The sequence below is a fragment of the Manacus vitellinus genome, unplaced genomic scaffold (assembly GCF_001715985.3).
Source record: "Manacus vitellinus isolate BGI_N305 unplaced genomic scaffold, ASM171598v3 scaffold_43_pilon, whole genome shotgun sequence".
Lineage (NCBI taxonomy): Eukaryota > Metazoa > Chordata > Aves > Passeriformes > Pipridae > Manacus > Manacus vitellinus.
In genome coordinates this window covers 5,562,805-5,583,914 of record NW_021940560.1, presented here as the reverse complement: position 1 = coordinate 5,583,914, position 21,110 = coordinate 5,562,805, and the positions used below count along the sequence as shown (strand labels likewise).

Genomic DNA, 21,110 nt, shown 5'->3' with positions numbered 1-21,110 from the left:
AAATGTTTCCATTAAAACCATATCTAGGCTCCAGTTTCCCCTTTGCTGTGGGGGCTCAGCAGATTGGTATTTTGTGGTTTGAATGAGTAAAAATAGGAATCTTTAGGAATAAAAATCTTTTCTTCACAAAGCTGCTCTTATATCAGGAGTCTGCTTCCTGCTTTATTAGCTCATCCCATCACAGGATTAATGTTAGCCTATACAATAAAGACAAAGCAATGCACAACTCTGCCAAGAGACTTAGAGTGTGGAGTAATGACATAAGAGCAAGACATTTTCTAAAAATATCATTGAGAATGAGTTATAATCTCCCTTTTATAGCTAAAACTTGATCTTTTATGTTATATGCTTTTTTGTGCAATCCAAATGCAGAATGTGAATTTTAAAGCAGATTAATGAACCATTAAAAGGCTCTGCAAGAGTGTTCTTTCAAACAGCAATCAATAGCACTCTCTCTTCTTCCCTGTATATATAGTTTCTATGTTCTCTGAGATATTTATTCCATTAATTGATCATTATTGCTGTGCAGGATAATATACATTTATGAGGAAATAGCTGAAACCTTGTTTTTTCAAGACAGTAACAAATTATTAGCTATGATGACAATTGCATCAAAGCAATGACATGATAAACAGGTTTGTTTTGTTTTTTCCTTTAAAGTGTTCATTTCCTTACCTCAATAGAGTATCTGCTCTGTGCATTGCATTCATCTGACACAGTGAATTCAAAGGTCTGCGTTTCTTCTGAATCAACTTTCCAGATAAGAAGACCAGCGGGAGAGAGCCTGGCATCCCGTGGCCCAGCCTCCAAGATGAATAGCACAGCTGACCCTTCTGGATCCACTGCTATTAGCTGGTAAACAAAATTCTCACCAATAAATGTCAGCAGCTGGCTGGAGGGGGCCTGGAACACAGGAGGCAGGTTGTCTAAACAGCAAAAATGAAACCACGATTACATAAATTCCAGTTTCTCCCATGTAAAGATTCACAGAGTGGATCTTCGAAGGAGTGCTCTCAAAGAAAAGGTACAGAACATACCCAGAGGCTGATGGAGGAAGTGATCTGGGTGTTAGGGGCAGCAAATGGCTTTACCAAAAAGAACAACTTATTCCTCCTCTTTTTCTCATGCCCAACACTGAATTTTTTTCCCATTCTGCACTTTGATTTATTTTGATGTGCAATCTGATACATGGGAAGAGATAATACATGACTTCTATAACCTCCCACTAGTCTTGATTCTTACTAAAACTTCATTTAATTATATTTCTTATACCTACATATATATTTAATCTATCTACAATTCCTTCTATCCATCCATCCACTGAAATATAAGGAAACTAAATCTCGAAATGCTGAACTACAAATGAATTGGGTGAGCAGCTCAGGGGGAAAAATAAATTGTAACTCTCCCATTGAGTAGACTCTTTTGGCTTTACCCGTGAGGAGCAATTAAGCCCAAGCAGTTTAAATTAATTCAATTGGACATTTCATCAGGAATAAAGGTCTTTTCAGTGCCAGCAGAGATACAGCAGTGATGCTGAGATTCTCTATTCCCAATGACAGTAGTGTGCACCATGTCACAATTGGCACTGTTATTTCTCCTGTTGCTGTTTACATTCAGTATTTTCTTAATGGAGATAAAAGTCTAATTGTACAAGGTTATTTAACAACAAAAGACAGACACTACCTGAAGATACTTTCAATATGCATAGGTAAGGAAGACAAGGTAGAGAAAATGACTACATTTTATATTTAGAAACTCAGGAAAAGTAAGATCAGATGAGTACCCTGAGGTGATAGCAGCTCTTTGCAGGGCCAGAAATTTCATCTCTGTATCCTAAGCCTGCTCAGTCTCAAGGCATCTTTCCTCTTTAACCAGCAGTACAAATTGACATGTATTGATATTTAAAGGAATCTTCTCACAATGCAATTTGACCATAGTTATCTTTAACTTAAAGCACATTTCTAATACCAAGGATTAATTTCAAGTCACACTCTAAAACTGTGAACTGTATATGTGTTCTCACAAGGACTCCTTTCATTATGCTCATGAGAAGTTATCATTAGGGGTTTTTTTGTGGTGCATATCCTTTTATCAAATTTTGCTTTCCATAACCCACCTTATATTATGCAATTATTTAAATATGTGTCTCCTTTATTGCTACTGTGCTATGAAAGCTTTCTAAAATGCTTGTCCAGCAGATTGTCCTGGCATAACTGTTGAAAGCTTCCATCTATTCATTAAACCTTTTATTTCCCAAACACTAAAGCCATGGAGCCCATAAAATTTGTGCCCAAGGTAATCGATGAAATATTGATGCTGGGTATGCATTTACAGATAAACACAAAAGAGTTACTAGATGGATGGTAAGAAGAAGTGATAGGCACAAAATATCATAAAATCAGATGTTCTGAAAAGAGTCCGTGAAGGAGTGTTTCTAATTCTACAGAGATCTCCTTGCCATCCAGTGAACAGACATAGATATATATATATATGTACTCCCTATTATTGTAGAACTTTTAAAAAGGTTTTCACATTTTTCAAAGCAAGTCTGACAAACCTTTTTTTAAAATATTTTTAAGTTTTGAAATCATTGAAAAGGGAATGATGATCTGTTTCAGATTTCCCAAATCACTTTTAGCTTTATAAATTTCAAAACAAATAGAGTTTTTCCCTTTTATACCATTTCCTGAATTTTAAAATTGAACTGTCTTGGTATTAGTAGTGAGACTGTCTATATGACAATCAGCATCAGCTCATCCCTGGAGGTGCTACTGCTTTGGCCAACACAGTGGAAGACGGGGCTGGATGGGGCTTGGAGCAACCTGGTTTAGTGGAAGGTATCCCTGCCTGTGGCAGGGGGTTGGGATGAGGTTATCTTTAAGGTCCCTTCCCACCCAAACCTTTCTGTGATTCTATGATTCTATGACAGAAAGGAGGTAAGGTTTGTGAGTCAGAGATAATATCTCTCATTAGACTTAAATATTTTTCTGGGGGGAAACAGAGCTTTCAAGTGTACAGCCTCTTCAGGTCTGACTTACCCTTAGGCTTTTTAACTACTCATCCAAGTGATATCTAAAGGGATTTTTAGTTGGTCAACATTTGGGACGGATCTGCCTGCACCTTTTCCAGACAGAGAGTTTTAAATTTCAAAATCTGGAGTTTTTAGGACATAAACTAGAGGAGTATGATTTTAAACAGAGAAAATTCGAAGTGGCTTCCCTGGAACAGGAATTAAAAGGGCTCATGAACAACTCTCTCCCTATCCACTGTGTTCTTGCTTCCAAACTTTATTTCAGACAACTTCTGACTTCATGTGTTGCTGGAAACTCTTGGATCCTTTCTGAACTTTCTCAAGGGCCTTTCTGTTATGTCTCAGCAGAGTGTGTGTCCTCACTACTCTCCTTAACAGTGTCCCCCAAGCTGGAGCTGGGAACTCCAGCCACTCCAATACATCTCTTGCTGTTTCTGCTGCCAGACCTCGCACTCTCTAGGAGTCTCTGTCCCTGAGCATCCTTGGCTATTCCCCAAAGGACAAGAGCAATCTTCCTCTCCTTCCAGAAGGGTCCTGCCGACCTAGTCATCCTGAAGGAATATAAAACTGCAAACAAACAAAGCAAACTGGTCCTGTCGTTCACACACCTTCCTGTAATTTGCTTGTGTTTACAGAACACAACAGTGCAGAGAAAATCTTTCTAGGGCCAACACATGGATCTACATAAAAATAGTAATATAATCTTTATATTGGCCAGATATAAATGTGTTCATGTAAGAGGGGAGATAGGCTGTGAGGGTAATGCTGGTGGAAACACATTATCTGTAAAATGTTCAGCAAGCAGTGGTTGTTGTTTGAACTGGACATGTAGCCATGAAAACACTATGATTAAGTCTTCAGCCTTCAGGAGGTGATTCAAAAGGCAGCCTTCTCCATGACCCCTGCCTGGAGGGGCTGCAGAATGAGCCTTTAGGTTCCGTGGCAGTGAAGGTAATGAGTGACTGATCCCTATCACTTAGACTCCCTGCCAAGCCAAGGTCTGTTGTGTGACATTTCTTAGGATTTGGCTCAGGAAAAGGAAGCAATTCTTCCAGGTACCAAAAATACATACTAGTGTTTTAAAACCAGTGTTTTCCCCAAATAGTACCCTTAAAGATTTGTACTTGCAAGATGATGCAAGTAAAGGAGCCCATCACCTTTAGCTGACAGACTTGGGCACTTCATGGAGCACTAGGGTATCAAATTTAATTTTTATTTTGGTTTGTTAATTTGAAATTTGTTAGGTTTCAGACAGAACAAGATGCATACCCAGATACATAATTCATAAAGTGGAGTCTGCATTTCTGGTGCACCCAATTATTCCCCATCCATCTTCATTACACAGGATACATTTGTGTTAGCCAAAAGAAGGAATGAAGTATTTCACTGACTCAGTCATAAATTCCCAGGTAAGCATTTCTAAATTATTAGTTAGGGAAAAAAACTGTCTTACTTTCATTAACAGACCAGGTGAACTTAGAAATGTGAGGTTCACAGAGAAGACAAGGACTGGTAGGGCTTGACTCTCCTTCACCATAGCAAAGTCCATCTATATTGCAAGTATCTTCCTGCCAAAAAAAGGAAATAAAAATGGGTGGGAGGTGGAAGCAATGAAAAAAAGAAATAAGAAAGACAAGAAATTAGCAATTAATAATTTCTGGAGACAAGCAGAAATTCACTTGAATCTTGAAACAATAAAAGAGTAGCAATTTAAATGTTGCTGCTTTCTACTGACAGGGAAAAAAAATCAAGCCCTGTAACTTTTCCAGTTTCAGTTTGAGATCTTTGTAGCTTTGAATGTTTTAGCCTAGGCAACATGTGGTGTTGCTTTGTCATAGATGAATGCAAAGAATGTGACTCTTTTCCCATTTCCACATTCATGTAGTATATGTGATCATTATTTCCAGCTGTGACTGGTAGTATAATGAATATTAGGTATCACTCAAAGGTGAGCTCCATGAGACTCACAAAAACTAGATAAAAGTTCCATTTGAACAGAATCCTGTTCTAGTAAGTTATTTCTGGAGGTTCTTCATAAATATATGAAAAATCAATGCTATAAAAGCAGAATAAAGAAGCGTGTTACAGTTTAGGCTCCCATGAGATAGCTGTAAATAACAGCTAAACACAACCATGGTGCCAAGACAGGTCAGAACATCCCAAAAGAAGTTCATGAACTGTGGGCAGAGCAGCCTTTCAGGCTGACTTGGTCCTTTCCCAGTTAGGGTGCCCACTAGGGCCAGTGAGCCCCTGCGACTTCCACATGGGGTGAAGACACTTGGGTTGTCTGAGAAGTGAACACAGGGATGTAATTAACAGACCTAATTAAACACCTACACCACAGGAAGGTCCTAAGGCAGAGTTGTGCCTTTTGCTTGTAGCTTGTGTTGGGGGCACAGGCAGATGGGACTTTATCTGACCTTGCAGACTCCCAGCAAACCATGGTGTGCTGTTGGGAACAGGGGGATGTCCCTGCCACAGTGGGACAGCAGGAGGGAGTAGCTACCAGGACCAAAGACATTTTTTCTTTTCCTTCCTTTCACTACACATTGTTTTTCTGGGACTGATATGTGTTTCATTACTGGCCTTGTGTTTTCTCTCTGCTGCTTTATTAGTGTCTCAAAATTCTTCTGCAAACTGTATTAGTCAATATTTTAAATAATATTTTAAGAGTAGAGAAACAAAAAAAGGACTCTCATAATCACCCCTACACGATAGAACATGATAGATCTTCAACATTAAAATTGGATATTACTTAGATTGTATTGCATTGTTGTTTTCAAAGCCTTGATGCTCTGATGAAAAAAAAAGATGCTTTTTTTTTTTTCTGATGTGAAAGTATAGTTCAGAATGGGCTCCATAAAAGAGGAACACAGAATGTGAAATGGCCAGATATAAAATGTCCCCTAATTGAAACACCTTTTCTGAAAGCAATTTAGGTATTGCAGAGTAATGTTAAAGGAGGGATAATTAGAATATGGTCTGCTGCAATTGGAAGCCTAGTTCAAATAGTCCCTTGAAGCATTTTAAGATAGAAATTACTATAATCCCTAGAGAACACCAGCATATTGAGAGACCATATATATTTCTGGGTTTCAAAAATGTATTGATAAGGAGAGCCTTTGACAAAAGAAAACCTCACCCTATCTTTAATTGAAATGATTCTGACACAATTATTTTAATCTGAAATTTAAGTGGTTTTGCCCTCATTTGGGCTGTACTGGGTTTGTGTGGCAAGGGTGTGGTAGCTGAGGAGCTACAGGAGTGGCTTCTGGGAGAAGCTGCTGGAAGTGGAAGTTGGAGCAGGTTTGCTGTCAGGACTTGTGACCCCACAAGGGACCCACACTGGAGCAGTCTGTGAAGAACTGCAGCCCTTGGGAAGGACTCACATTGGAGAAGTTGGTGGAGAACTGTCTCCTGTGGAAGGGACCCCACAGTGGAATGGGGAAAGAGTGTGAGGAGTCCAACCCCTGAGGAGGAAGGAGCAGCAGAGAGAAGGTGTGATGAACTGGTGCAGCCCCCATTCCCAATCCCCCTGCACCCCTGTAGGGGAGGAGGGAGAGAAAACTGGGAGTGAAGATGAGATGGGAAGAAGGGAGGGGTGGGGGTGTTTTAAGATTTGCTTTAATTTTTTATTATCCTACTCTGACTTGATTGTTGATAAATTAATTTCTCCAAGTCAAGTCTGTTTTGCCCATGAGAGTAACTGGTGAGTGATCTCTCCCTGTCCTTATCTCTCCCCACGAGCCTCCCACCACATTTTCTCTCCCCTTCCCAGCTGAGGAGGGCAGTGATGGAGTGGCTTTGGTGGGCACCTGACATCCAGTCAGGGTCAAACTCCCTGTGAAGGGGCCTATAAAGTAATTTCTATTAACTGATTTACTTGAAAAAAAAAGTGAACTTTTTTTTTTTTGATAACTGGTATGTGCTTTCAATCAGTGCAAGGTTTTAAAACTGTATTTTCCCATTAGTGTTAATGAGAACAGTGAGGAAAATGAGTTAACATGTACCTGATTAATCTTCATTTTATAAAAACACTGACTGGTGGTCTCCTATTAATTCATACTTGCCTCAGGGTAGGAAAGTAGGATCAGCACACTCAAATATCCCACCTAATACCTTTCAAAAGTTACTTTTGAAGCCCCGCTGAATAACAGACAATTTTCTTAATGTGGGTCTCTAGAAAATAAGAGCAGGGAAGCTCTTTTTAAGCATTGGGGGATGTTACACAAATAAGTCCACAGGAAAAAAGAGGGTAATAGTGCTCTGCAGACAGTTTCTAACATGCTGGCAGTTTAAAACGTAGCTCTAGACTTTTGATTGCGGTTTTGAAACTGTCAGAATTCTATATTTTTGTACTTAGCAGTTTTTAATGTAAGCAAGAATGTTTTATTTTCTCTCAAGGGTGTTCTCACACAACAAAAACCGTATAACATGCATCTTTGTATACCTCTTGCTAAGGCAGAAAATGGGTATAGGAATGATATACCTTTCAGCTACAGTGCCCTCACCAAACAGGCTGGGAGAGGGAAAATAGCAGAAACACTTCAAAAGTGAAGTTAAGCCTTTCAGGGGACGCTCCTCACTCTTATTTACTTCCACTAACAGCTGCAAAGTATAAATATTGTCAACCATGGTCTTTCTGGAAGTGTCTGTGTGAGAGTGGTCCATCATAAAGCAAGCTCTGCCAGGTGTTCATACCCCACGTAAATATGAAAAAGAAATAAAATATCACAGACCTGAGATTGTGAAAGAGAAAAGTGTTAACCTGTGCAGCTGACCTGGGAAATAGATTTTCCTCTTCTAGAGCAGTTATTACACACAGTACATCAAAGGGAGGGAGAGGACTAAGGAAGAGATGAACGATCCATATTAAACCTTTATGATCCTTAAATTACCTTTAATTTACAAAGTCCGGTTGGGTGGAATTGGCAGACCTGGCAGACAGCGTCGAACAGGGTCAGCACTCTGGAATTACTGTACTGGAAGCCATCGTTAGTGATCTAAATGATACAAAAATCATCTTTATAACTAATAATGTTCCATATGGAGACTGTCTGCTCATTTTGGAGCATATATCGTTGCCCCCTTGAACTGGATGCCTGCCAGCAAGATAAATTAAAACCACTTGTGAGTGGCTCTGCTGCAAGCTAACAAATTGCTTAATGCTCCAAACAGGAAACTCTTCATTAGTAACCAAAAGATCTTTTGGCTCAGCTGGCATTCAGCTTTTCTGAATGCAAGAGGTATACAAAATTAAGGTAGTCGGCTGAAATTCAGGAGCACTTTCTTAGTAATGACAAATCAGTAAGTAAAATCCTTGAGGTGAAAAAAAAAAAGAAAAAAGAAAATGTGTATTATATAGGTGATTTTAAATTAACCTTAAAAAATGTTCTAGGGTGGACAATATGAGAAAGCAACAGTCTCATTTCCATAGGAAGGTACATTAGAGCAGCCACCTCCTGTCCAAGATCATGATTTCCCATACATTTGGATATTTCAGGAAGCCTTGAACATGGCATTTCTTATATAAGAAATTTATATAAGACAAAAGAGTTAAATAAATTTATATTTTAATTTTTCAGCAATAACAATGAAAAGATACCAGACAAGTGTGGAATGGGTTAGCTTTTGGGAAAGCATTGTGACACCTCTTGAGAGGTGTGAATCTTAAAGAGCAAACAAAAATCCTGTGGAAAGCCATGCTGTAGACTCTGATGAACACCAACAGGAAAGCAAAGCCCTTATGTCAGGTATTTTTCAGGTTTTGTCTTCTCACAGTCAAAATAAAGCAGCTGATTAGCAGATCTAACAAGGCCTTTGCTTTGGATCTGTCAGGTACCCCTGAGTCTTCTTGTTATGAAAACAATCCCCCAGCCCTCCTCCATCCCTCCTGTGACCCCAAAGCTGAAACATCCTCATTCCCTTTAAAAGGAACGTTTACAAGATCAAGGGTATAAAGGTTTTTGATCAATCAACAAACTCTTTCACTTCACAGAAAGAATGCATGTTAAATTGAACAAAGATAAATGGAAGTACAGAGAGCAAAAATTACTCAATAAGTTTCATAAAAAGCACCAATTATCATATGGTCACTAAGAATGATCTGAAAGCTTGTGAAAGATAATAGAGCAGATTCTGCCACAATATCACAGGGATGGTTGTCAGCTCAAAATGCACTGTGAGCTAAGAGTGTTTGTGTCTACAGAAACCACCACAAGGAGAGAAGCAGGCAGTATTGATGGATATTTGCAATTTGAAATTGTGGAAGGAAAACAACTTCTTTGGACTAATATAAATTTGTCCAGAACTTCATTAAAATAAATTGGTCCAGTAAAATTCATCAGTATAGCTTTAAGGAAAAACATAATTGAGATATTAGCTATAGCGTGTTGTACTAAAGGTAAAAACTCTTTTAAAAGAAGTAAAGAACTTCTTTTCTGCAGTTTGAGAAGAGAAAAAAATAAAACAGGTAACTCCCCTCCAGACCCGCTCTTCACTGAAAGACAGTGGCAGCAAGGCTTCCATTAAGAACATGTTATTCCCAATGCAATTTACATTTCATTTAATTTCATTCTTTTAGCAGTGTCCAATGTTGTCTCAATACCGGTGCACTAATAATGGGTGAAGAAATGGGTAGACAGGGAAAAATATAAAAAGCTATAAAGTTCCACTAAGTGTTCTGTCTGAAGTGAGCATTGTAAGTGAGATGTAACTCTTGCAATTTGATTATTTTTTAATGTTTTTTTTTTTCTACACTCTATTATAAACATCCATTTTGGTGTCTTTTTAGAATTGGGTTGGTTTATAGCTATTTTAATTGCTTTTCCATTAGTTACCTTAGTGATGTGGAACAAATACTTCAATGAGACCTGTGCTGAGCAAACATTTCCTTTAATTTGGTTGGCCCTCAAAAAGCAAAACCCCACTTAGAGTTGGGCCTTGTTTGCTTGAGCATAAATATCATCTGCAAAGAAAGAGCCACTTCTGGATAAATGGTAAGGACAATCAGGAATTCTGTCACTTCTGCCTCAAGTATTTCATCTATCATGAAATGATCTTGGCTATTGGCATCACTCTACATAGAATTTGTATGAATGTTTCCAAATGAATAATGAAAGCTATAAAACTGTGCTGAATTCAAATTCAGTTTCTGCCTCACTAACTTTTTAGCAAATACTTCTTCTGTTCTTGACAAATACAGGCAACAATAAAGACTTTACTAAAAGGAAGAGACTGCTTCCCAAACTAGATAAGTGCCTGCCAAGTTCTCTCACCTCTTCACCCAGGCATCTGTATGGACAGCTCAAGTCATCTGCTGTCCAAGTAGGGGTTTGTATTTTGATATCTCAATTAATTATACCAAACACTCTGGTGTAGCCTCGTGTACTTTCTTATCTATGTTCAGCAGCATGTCATGGAAACAATGAGTAAAATCTGAAACATGAATACAAGAGCAGATAAAATGAAAGAACACAGAGAAGAGCTTGTCAAACCTCAGTTCCCCAAATGCTGGTAGTGAAAAAAGCTTTTGTGAAATTTTGCTGATTCCTTTCAAATTTGATTTGGGAAAGGGGAGAGATTCTGAAAATATTGAATAGTGATATTTCCAGAAAGAGTTATTTTGATCTTTATTTCTGAAAAAATCTTTTAGCTACATTTTGAAAACTGCCAATAGATACATAACCCAGATCATCAATGTTGCATTAGATCTTATCAGGGATTTTCCAGGGCATAAATTTTTGAACATCTGTGGAATTAATTGAAAATCATTTTTTATCTTGAAAAGCTCCACAGTTTTGTTCTCTGTGCTGCCATGTAAGGCCAGCTGCCTTTGAAACTGAGCACTGGGCTCTGCCTTCCCAATTTGATCATCAAAAAGATCCACAGGAGAACTAGGATTTGTGTGTGGGCTGAGATGATTTAATTGTGCATTCTCTGCATAGCCATCAACCTGGTTCTTCTGCAGGGTTTGAAGGAGAGGGAAAGAGCAGAAGGCCCGCAGGTGCAGAGGTTTTTTTGAACTTAAATGCATGGAAAGAGGCATTCTGTATCCGATTTTGAGGGGGGAAAAATGAGAAAAATTGTACAGATCTACACAGGGCTGAAAGGCAGCCCTGAAACACAATCTGGATTGTACTAGAACTGAATTTTGAGGAATCTGTCCTGGTAACACAGGGGGAACATTCCTGTGCACATGCAAGGATGTTTGCTGTCCTCCCGGGCCAGGAAAGTCGAGGGTGCCTCCCTCTCAGATCCTTCCACCACGAGGCAGCTTTTAATCTCACAGTTGGCAGAATTCAATCCATTTTTCAAGAAGTTTTGGAACCTTAAGCAGAAGAACTTCCCTCCTGGTTCCACCTTGGTGTGTGCTCACTCTGACAGCACCTCTTCCAGAAGGAAGGTCCAAGGTCCACCCCAGCAGCAAACTGTTGGGCTCTGCTCCCACAGAGAACTTACCCTTATGACTTAAACCCCAAATCCCTACCCACTTAAAATAAATGGATGACTAGAAAATTTACATTGCCAAGCATCTTTCTGTCCCCCCCAGGCCACACGGCAGCACGTGTCCCCAGCTGGGGGTACAAGCAGCTGTGGGGTGCAGGACAGGCAGTAGCACCGTGGTGAAATGAGTGTTTTACATGTTTCATTTTGCATGCTGCAATTTTCAAAGAACATCTGCAGTCTCCCTGCAATGGCAATATATTCTTCTCAGCTATAGAGCCTTTAAAAGATCTCAGTCTTATAAAGAACAACAAATCTGCAGAAAATAACCATCCAGACTGAGAATGAGACCAAGGGTAGCAGGTGTGCAGGGTCAGGAAGGCACTGATTTCCTGGAAATATTTAGAAAATTGGTATCATTTTGTGAACAAAAGGGGCTAAAACCACAGCAGAGAACCCAGCATGAGCTGACACGGCCCACACTTCTTCCTGCAGTCATTCAGACCTTGACTGTGACCATGACATCCCAGCTCAAGCCCTGCCAGCCCTCACCTGCTGCCCAGGAGACACCCAGTGACCTCCTGCACTGCACAAGTATCAGTCCTGCAACCAGGGAGTCAAAGCTCTCTCACACTTTTTGCCTAATCAGGAGTGTGAGCTGAGGTTTCCAGAGATGGAATACTAATGATTAACAATTAATTAGTATATTTGAATCAATCTCGGGTGATTACCTGGAGAAGTGGTTGGAATTTGCACTTTTGGGTTGCCTACAGAAACACTTGGGTTCAGCTCATATTGTTTTGGTGGGTGGGGTGTTTTTTTTCCCTACATGACATTAACGTATTTCTAGAGGCATTTTCATTTCTGAAAGGGAGAAAATTGTGCTTTGCATTTTAATTTAGCATGACAACTGATTTTCTCCTCCTAAAACATTTCTTAGAAACAAAAGAAACTCCTACTTTCACTTGCCATCTTGCGAACGGCTCGTCCCAGGACACAAAGTGCACAACCTCTGTAATGTTCAGGACAGGGATCTGGCAGTCAACAGCCTGAGAGCTGAGAAAATCTGCTTTTGTGGTTTCTTTTTCTCTTGATATCCATTCACCATCGAGATGCTACAGTAAAACAGAAGGAAAGTGCAGAAACTGAAGGCTCATATAAAAGAATTCTAGTTGTCAACATATGTTTCTATTTCTAATTAATAACGTAAGGCATTCCCAGATGGTTTATTTAAAAGAAAGGATGCTGTTACTACAGGCACAGGAAAGGGGAAGCGATGCTTGTCAGTGTGTGCAGGTGGTCTATTGATTTAGGAAGTGCTGTGGTGGTCTGCAGTTGGGATGAGAAGGGGTAATGTGATGGAGCAACTTTGTGTTTGCCCCTGGAGCTCAGCAGCCAACTCCTTGTTCCTTGAAGGTGATGTCAGCTACTTCTCTAGGTCAGCTGCATGAGACATCATGACTTGCTAAGTGCCTGCGGAGCCAAAAGTGGGCATGGCAGGCAAATCTCAGCTGTGCCTCATGAACACTGACTGGGAATCAGGCTGAATGTCTTTTCTGAGGTGGATTTATGAGTTTAATCAAACATTTCATATCTGTGTATGCTGATCCACCAAACTCAGTCCTAGTGTTTCATGTGTATAGTTGTTTACGATAAAATTATAGTGGTGATGTAAAAGATAGGTTTAATACTCATTAAAACTTCTGATTTGTCATTGAACTATGAGTAAGAAAATTCAAATAACAGCCTCTGTAACTGTGTTGAAGAAACCTCATACTCAACCACAAAACTTGGCATTTAAATGTGTTTAGGAAAACAACCAAGCATGCTGGTTCCAGATGTACAAAATGAGAAATAATATTGTGATTTCAGGCTTCAATGGACAACAGCGCAGCTGAACCAGACAAGAGTTAAACAAAACCCCTCGGAGAAAACAAGCAAGAACTCCCAGCTGTGCATTTCCAAGGAGCCAGCCCATGAAAAGGCTGAGCCTCTTCATCTCCCCTCGATCATGGCAAACACATTGGCAATGGAGTTGGAAGGTACTTGTAACCACCTGTAGCAGATAGTGGTGACAGTTCAGAGTAAAAGAATTTTATATAAACATGCCAAAGTTTGACTGTATCATCAATATTTTAGGAGCTGCTTACAATTAACCTGGTGACCTCACAGTGCAGGTTGGGTGAGTCTTCAAAGCCGAGGCCAAACACCCGGATCCTGGTGCAGCCGGAGGCACGGACATCGCAGAGACCCCCGTTTTCTAAGCCTGTGATTTCCAGAGCTTGCTCTGAAAGGGTGAGATAGATACAAAGCTTTAGAGAGTAGCACTTACATGCTGTTCTGTTCTGCTTTATCAGAGATGTTGTTGTTGTTCCTGGTTGCTCTGGTTTAATGCTTTTCCTTAGGGCCCTCCTTGCCTACGTGTGGGTTTCTCTTGAATAGAGGAACAGTAGTTTTTGGAAGGGGAAGCAGCAAGTGTCCATTGAATAGTTGCCCTGTGCACTCAGTACTGTAAAAGATGTGTTGCATGGCTCATGGATTGAATTGACTGAAGCTGTGGATTCATGCCAAAAGGTCTCCAGTGGCAATACATCTGTTGACTTAAGTATCCAGTGGTAATGCTTCTCCTCTGATGGGAGCACGACTGAGAGGACAAGGCCTCATACCATAACACAGAGAAGCAGGGGAATGACATGTGGAAATATCTGAAGATAACCATACCACCAGGCTCCTCGTGGTGTGAAACAGCAATGCAAAAGAGAGCCTTTTTTTTTCAAAAGCTATGGAGGCAATAAAAGGATCCTTTAAAGAAAAGCTTGCCTGTAAGGGTTAAAACATTAGTGGGTATCTCTCAGCTCTTCACTGTGTCAGACACAGGTCTTGCACCAGTTAAGTTTCACTTAAATCCTACTCTGAGACCGTAAGTAGGACTTAAGTGATGTACAGCCTGTACTGATCCCCTTACAAGGTTGACTTTCACCCATTTTGTTTTTAAAATATTTTATGATTCTCTGGGAGAGTTTCATTTGGGTTCTGTTGTACCTTAGGTATTCACTATTTAAAATTACTCATTGCTTTCATATTGGGGTTATTTTCACAGAGGAAAAATGCAAGCCCACTGGATGGCAGTATTAAAATCTTTAATTTAGAAAAAATATAATTTAGTAGACCTCTAAGGTAGCACAACACTCAGAAAGTCTCCTATATCCTCGGTCAATAACAGCAGCCAGTCAGGATCATGGTTTCATATTTTTGTTGATAAAATTTGTAGTTCTAATGGTCAGGAGAAGCCACTATGTTGACAAAAAACACAAAGCAGAACATTTGCTTCTTGTTTCCTGAACAATACTTAATGGCAGGGGAATGACCAGGAGCCCTTGGAGGGATGTCGCACACCAACAGGGAGTAGTTCAAGTTGTTATCCCTGCTACGTGGCAGGGAGAGGCTGCCAAGCTTCCTCTTCCCTACCCCATCACCACTGCTCTGGCAAAACAATATTGCCCATCAATTTTCTCTGAGCTGTAGCTTAGCTAAAACAAGAGAAGTTTTGTGTCACCTGGTATTTTAGTGGTACGTTAGTTCAGCTCTGATTTGTGGCGCAAAATACCCTGAGCTGAGTTGATAACCTTCCCCAGTACCCCGCTGTTCTTCAGGGTTCTACCATTTAGGCTGTAACTACAAGAATGTGGTTTAAACACTGAGATCCCACCAGATTGCAGCCCTTAACAACAGAGCTGTATGGCTCGCATTTTTCCAGAGAAAGGAAGGAAGGAAAGCAACAAAACCATGAAAAATAATGAAAATACTTCTTCCCTCTGTTCTTCTGAAATGCTTTTATCCTTTCTTTCACTTTTTTAAATTTATTTTATTGTGGCAGTATTACCAAAACTGCTGGACGCTTTGCAATATTTACAAGAAGAGAAACCATTTACAGCTTATCAGCTTTCATCAGTTAGTCGTGGATTCCTGTAATGCACAAAACTATTAGTCAGATGTGGTGGCTGGTTTTGATAAATTGCCTTCTTCTGTGGTTAGCTCATAAAAATTAAAAAAAAAAATGCTTCATTATGTTTTTCATGAGATTTTAATAGTTAGCCCCACTAGTACTGAGGTAGCTCACATTGCATTAACGTTTTCATTATCACTGCAGATTTTCAGCCTTCTGTGGTTGAAGTAGAATCTCAGAGTCTGGGAAGGATTGAGGCACAGAAATGTGCTCCTGCAGCCCTTCCTGTTCCACGAAAGCACTCTCAGGTGAGTTGCTTGTTGATGAGACCCGTTCACTTCTCCAGGGGTTTTCTGACATCTTTGTGAGCACACAGCTGGGTCAGGGTCAGGACAACATTACTCAGCCTTGGTGGGTAATCTTTTTTTCGATGACTTACAGTATGAGCACAGAATTTCATATTTATTTCTCTCAAACTTCTCTGTGCACACTTGTCAGGGCTTAACCCCAGCCAGAAACTAAGCACCACACAGCCTCTCGCTCACTGCCCCTCCAGCAGGATCAGGGAGGTAAAGGGTAAGTGTGAGAAGATGCATGAGTTGAGATAAAGACAGTTTGATGGCATAGAAAGGGAAGAAAATAATAATAATGATAATAATCATGACAAAATATTTAGAATATAAAAGTGATGTACAATGTATTTGCTCACCACTTGCCAATAGATGCCCAGCCAGTACCTGAGCAGCAGCCCCTGGCCAGCTTTTCCCCCCAGTTTACATACTGAGAGTGATGCCACATGGTATGGGGTATCCCTTTGGTCAGTGGGGGTCAGCTGTCCTGGCTATGTTTTCTCTCAGCTCTGTGTGCACCCACAGACTACTCACTGTCACAGCACGAGAGGATGAAAAGTCCTTAACTTAATATAAACACTGCTTGGCAACAACTAAAAAGATCAGTGTCTTATCAGCATTAACTCTAATGGAAAATAAAATTATAATGTCTCCTTTTTTAAAGAAATGGATACTCTAGTTCAGACCTGAGACCTCAGTATAGGCAGTACCTAAATATTGACAACAGTTGTTATTTTTGTCTGTTTTTTAAAAGGAGATATCACATGTTGGTCTCTTCTCCCAGGCAACCAGCAATAGGACAAGAGGTCTTAAGCTGTGCCAGGGGAGGTTTAGGTTGGATATTAGGAAAAAATACTTTTACAGAGAAAGTAATCAGATATTGGAATGGGCTGCCCAGGGAGGTGGTGGATTCACCGTCCCTGGAGGTTTTTAAGATGAGACTGGATGTGGCATCAGTGCCATGGTCTGGTAACCACGACAGTGTTGGATCAAGGGTTGGACTTGGTGATCTTGGAGGTCTTTTCTCCATGATGTTGGCTTTGGAAAAGTCTCCTTTGGTCAGTAGCTGGGCACTCGAACACACAGATCCTGCTCTTGCTGGGGGTAATGAAATCAAGGCTCAGTTGTCCATCATTCCATATGTTAGTGGATGGGTAGTTAATAAGCCTGTGCACAGCATACACTCGAAGGCCAGAGGGGTGAAGACATTAGAAGGAAATATTGGAGAGCCTGAAATATCTCAGCAAAATTGCTGCAAGTAGTTCAGCAGAAGACTGGAGGGGAGAAGGACAGAAGCAATAAAAAGAGCTGTGAAATGTCATAAAGGTGAGAGCGAGGGCAAAAGTGCAGATATCCAGAGGTTATGGAGACTTGGGATGGATGTCTGATGTCTATAGAAAAGCAAGTTAGAGGCAGGAGAGAAATCTGCAGGAAACCGGGTAGTTCAGGGAACAAGTTAGGGGAAAGTATGATCTATTTGAACATTAATGATTTATGTTTAGGGAGTCTGAATGTCAAAATACAACAAAATCCAGGACTGAACATTCTCCTTCTTTTCTCTGTATGGCCTGTAGGCCAAAAATGTACTCTGACTTTTACAAGTAGATTAAAAACTGAAGCTCAGGCTGGCACCCGAGGCTCAGATGGGTGACAGGGTACTGTCATGTTATGATGGAGGAATTAAGAAGCTGTGTGTTCTCATCCTCTGGCTCAGGCATGGGCATCCCACTGCATTTCTAATGCCTGGTCTGCACACATAGTAAGTAGACAAGATGCACCTGTCGCCTGGCAGAGCATCGCAGTGGGACACTGATGAACAGCAGGAAATACTGTGGAAAACAGTAAAAAATCTTGGGTTTTAATGAAACTGTCTCAAGACAAAAAAGAGAGAGGACTCTGAAGGTGGAAATCTCAAAGGCCTCCAGACCTCAGATGGTCAGATGGAAATAAGGCATCTGCCCTGTTTCATTTGCAAGACTTGTGTTGTGCCTCCCTTGAGAGACAGGGACCCTTCCCCTCCTTCTGCTTTACCTGCAGTAGGAATTTTCAGGAAAGAACAGTAAATTCAGAGCTGCTGACTCTGCAGTTTCATTCTGTAAGCATTTACATGAATCAAACCTGACAAGAAGCACAGGCTATATAGACTGAACCTCCCTCAACACCTCACCCCCACCAAATACATGGTTGGTTTTATAGGTTTCTGTTGCAGTGTATTATGTAAATAATATGCACAGATGTAGAAGTGGAGACAGTCAACACAAGATCAAGAATCTTGCAAAACTACACTTGTTGAAGTCTTACTGATGAATAGATATGGTTCATGTTGGATTTACACTTTTGATTAGAAAAGTATCCCAGTGCAAATAAACATTCTTCTGCAGTGTTTGAAAGCTACACATGTGGCTTTGGGCTGGAGCAGCAGACCTGGAATTGAAACCAGCAAAAATTTTGTTTGAATAAAGAGAAGGAACTGAACTGCCCTGTTTTTCTTGAAGAGGATGGTAAATAAGCAATCCAAGTCATGAAGAGCAAATCAAGTTGCACTAGGGAAATTTCTGCACCAAAAGGGTGATCAAGCATTGGAACAGTCTGGCCAGGGAAGCCATGGTGTCACCATCCCTTGAGTTATTTAAAAGACCTGTAGATGTGGCACCTGGGGACACAGTTTGGTGGGGAAAATGGCAGTGTTGTGTTAACAGTTGGATTCAATGACCTTAGGGATCTTTTCCAATGTAAATGAGTCTATGTTTCCATGGTACCAAACTGTAGACCTATGATCATTCTTAACATGGAGTGAATCTGGTTTTCTGCTTTGAGGGTCTCTGGTATCCAGTATGGATTGCATAAGCCAGCCCTGGGAGAGTGTGAGAAAAAGCATTTTGCAAGAACTCCCTGCATGTGAGAAATGGCCTGGCTCAATTTCACACTGAAAGCATCCATGTGCTGCAACAATATGGTAGATTATTTTTTGCTTTAGAAATCTCACTGTGACATTTTAGGTTTACTTAATCCTTCTATTTTTAATAGGCTTGCTGGCAATTTACTTCAGCAATAGAAAAGGAGTGTGCTGTTGACTACAGAATATTTGCCTCTTTCCTAGATGGCCTCGAGAGGTGACATAATGTAAGATTCTGGTTGTGTTTTCATGGCTCTTACACCAAAGCAGCTTTCAGTTTTTGTCCCTCAAAGGCACTTCAGGGTAGAATCCAGGGCAGCATGTTGAGGCTTTCCTATGAATGACTGCAGTGATGCCACTCAAAGGGATTTGGGTCATTGTGGGTGTCATCTTGATCCTTATGTTAACAGTAGTGTCCAGTTGGTTGTTTTTAGTTATTTTCCCATCTTTACAGTTATTGAATTAGAATAAAATCTGGTTGTTGCACTTGAGTTTTGTTCATGATTGGTTGAACATTCTCTACTGGTAGATTGTGGGCTCTTTACACAACATAAAGCATGATATAAAGGCATTACAGGTTTGCTCTGAATTTTTGGATTTGGCCAGTTTAAATCACACCTTAGAATGGTTTGCAGGTTTTAGTTCTATTGCTCAAAAACCATTGTGAATTTGTTATTTATTTTGTGTACATGGGTATTAGTATTTGGAGAAGAAGGTTGTTTGTTCAGGGCCTTTTGTTTTCTCCTGGATTTAACAAGATTTAAGGCTGAAATTTCCTGTGGTGCCTGTAAACAGCCTGATGTAAAGAAGTTATAGGCATGCTTCTGGAGTGTCTGGCTTTGGTCAGTTTAAATCAGACTTATAATTTTGTAAACTTTTCTAGCAATTTAATTCCATATACTTCGGAAAATGGTTTTGTTTAGCTACATGTTTCACTGCACGGCTTTCACTGCTTTGCATTAAAGCAAGTAAACTAATCGCCAGGAAAGACTAATCTCCCTGATCTGGTTTGCAGGGAATAGTATGGATCACTGAGCATGCAACCTTCCATGTCCCTTATCATGAGGATTTGATATCCTTTTAAAATTTGGTTTCTATTGACTTTGTAACTATAAAGCTAATAGCCCTCTTCCTGCTCAGCCATGTCTGTTCTTCGAATGGAAAGGACTGGGAGTTAAAACAGTAGATTAAGGCTGATATTGATGTTTGCCTTTTCAGCTTGTTTATTACATCTGCACCATCAGAAAGTAATGTAAAATTGCTATGAAAAGAAGAGAAGCTTAAAAACTAGCATGAACTTTGTCAGTCCCCGAGAATTGCCCACAAACATATTTTATGTGACTGAGAAAAATGAGTCTCCATCAATATAAAGCAGAATACCTGGGTGTCAGTCAAGATGCATCAGTGGTAGGTAAAGTTCATGGATTTTTCTCTTTTAATATTAAATTGGGTTTTTTTGTAAATTTTGTAGTTCTTACCAAAATTTTTGTGGTTGGAGGTGTGCATTCCTTCTAAAAGCACAAAAGTTCTGTTTTCAGAAATGGATAAGTCCTATGTTTAAAAATTTTTGTTCTAACAAGTAATCTCAAAGCTTGATATTTACTCATTATAGACTTTGTAATTATGACTGCTAATACCAACTCTGTTTTTAGCCTGAAAAGAATGTAATTGTGTAAATTTTTATGGCCCAGACCTGAGGACTCTGTAGAATAATTTTCTTCATACAGGATGCTCCAAGCCCCATCCAACCTGGCCCTGACACTTCCAGGAATGGGACATCTACCAGTGCATCACTGATGATGAGAAACATTCACTTTTAGGTGTCTGATAGAAAGAAAGTGTACTTTGTAAATAAACATTTAAAAGATCCCCCCCCGGTTGCTTTCAGTATTAAATCATAAATTGTTTTAACTAGGAAAAGGCTGAATAACCAAACCCAATAAAATGTAGAATTGCATAACATGTATCTTCATATTTATTCTTTATCTATTTTCCAATACTTTTCAGTAAGCTGAGGAAAAAAATTGATATTAAATGGAGATAACAGGTCTCAAAAGAAAAGTTTTCATTTTCAAGTTATACAGAACCTCTTTTACAGAGTATTGATATCTTAGTGAAACTTCTTTAATGTCAGCTTAAAGGAAATAAGAATATATTCTTACTATCTTTAAGTTCTGTGTAAAGAACGCAATCCCAGTGGGATGGAAGCTGTGTATTAATGTGTGGTTTATGTTGCAGCAGTACATGGAGATCTGCTTGAAGTGTTCCATGCTTTATAGAATTATTTGCTGAAGAAAAATGTATCTGATAGAAACAGATGCATTAGCTTGTAAACTTTAATGGAAGAACACTGCCTCATGCACACACTCGAGGGAATGTGGTGGGGACAGGCACTGGAAACTTTCAAACCTCCCTCAGCTGGATGGATAGGAAAAGTCA

General features: G+C 39.9%; 1 protein-coding gene across 1 annotated transcript in view; it reads right to left on the bottom strand.

Annotated features, from left to right (window-relative positions):
* LOC103759527 (von Willebrand factor D and EGF domain-containing protein) overlaps nt 1-21,110 on the bottom strand; it is a 175,847-nt gene that overhangs the window by 66,052 nt on the left and 88,685 nt on the right. Inside the window, exons 12-16 of the mRNA XM_029962195.1 lie at nt 13,630-13,766; nt 12,439-12,594; nt 7,933-8,037; nt 4,488-4,602; nt 676-926 (exon numbers count right to left, since the gene is read on the bottom strand). Of these exons, the coding sequence (XP_029818055.1) occupies nt 676-926; nt 4,488-4,602; nt 7,933-8,037; nt 12,439-12,594; nt 13,630-13,766 (764 nt within the window). The remainder of the gene's footprint in view (nt 1-675; nt 927-4,487; nt 4,603-7,932; nt 8,038-12,438; nt 12,595-13,629; nt 13,767-21,110) is intronic.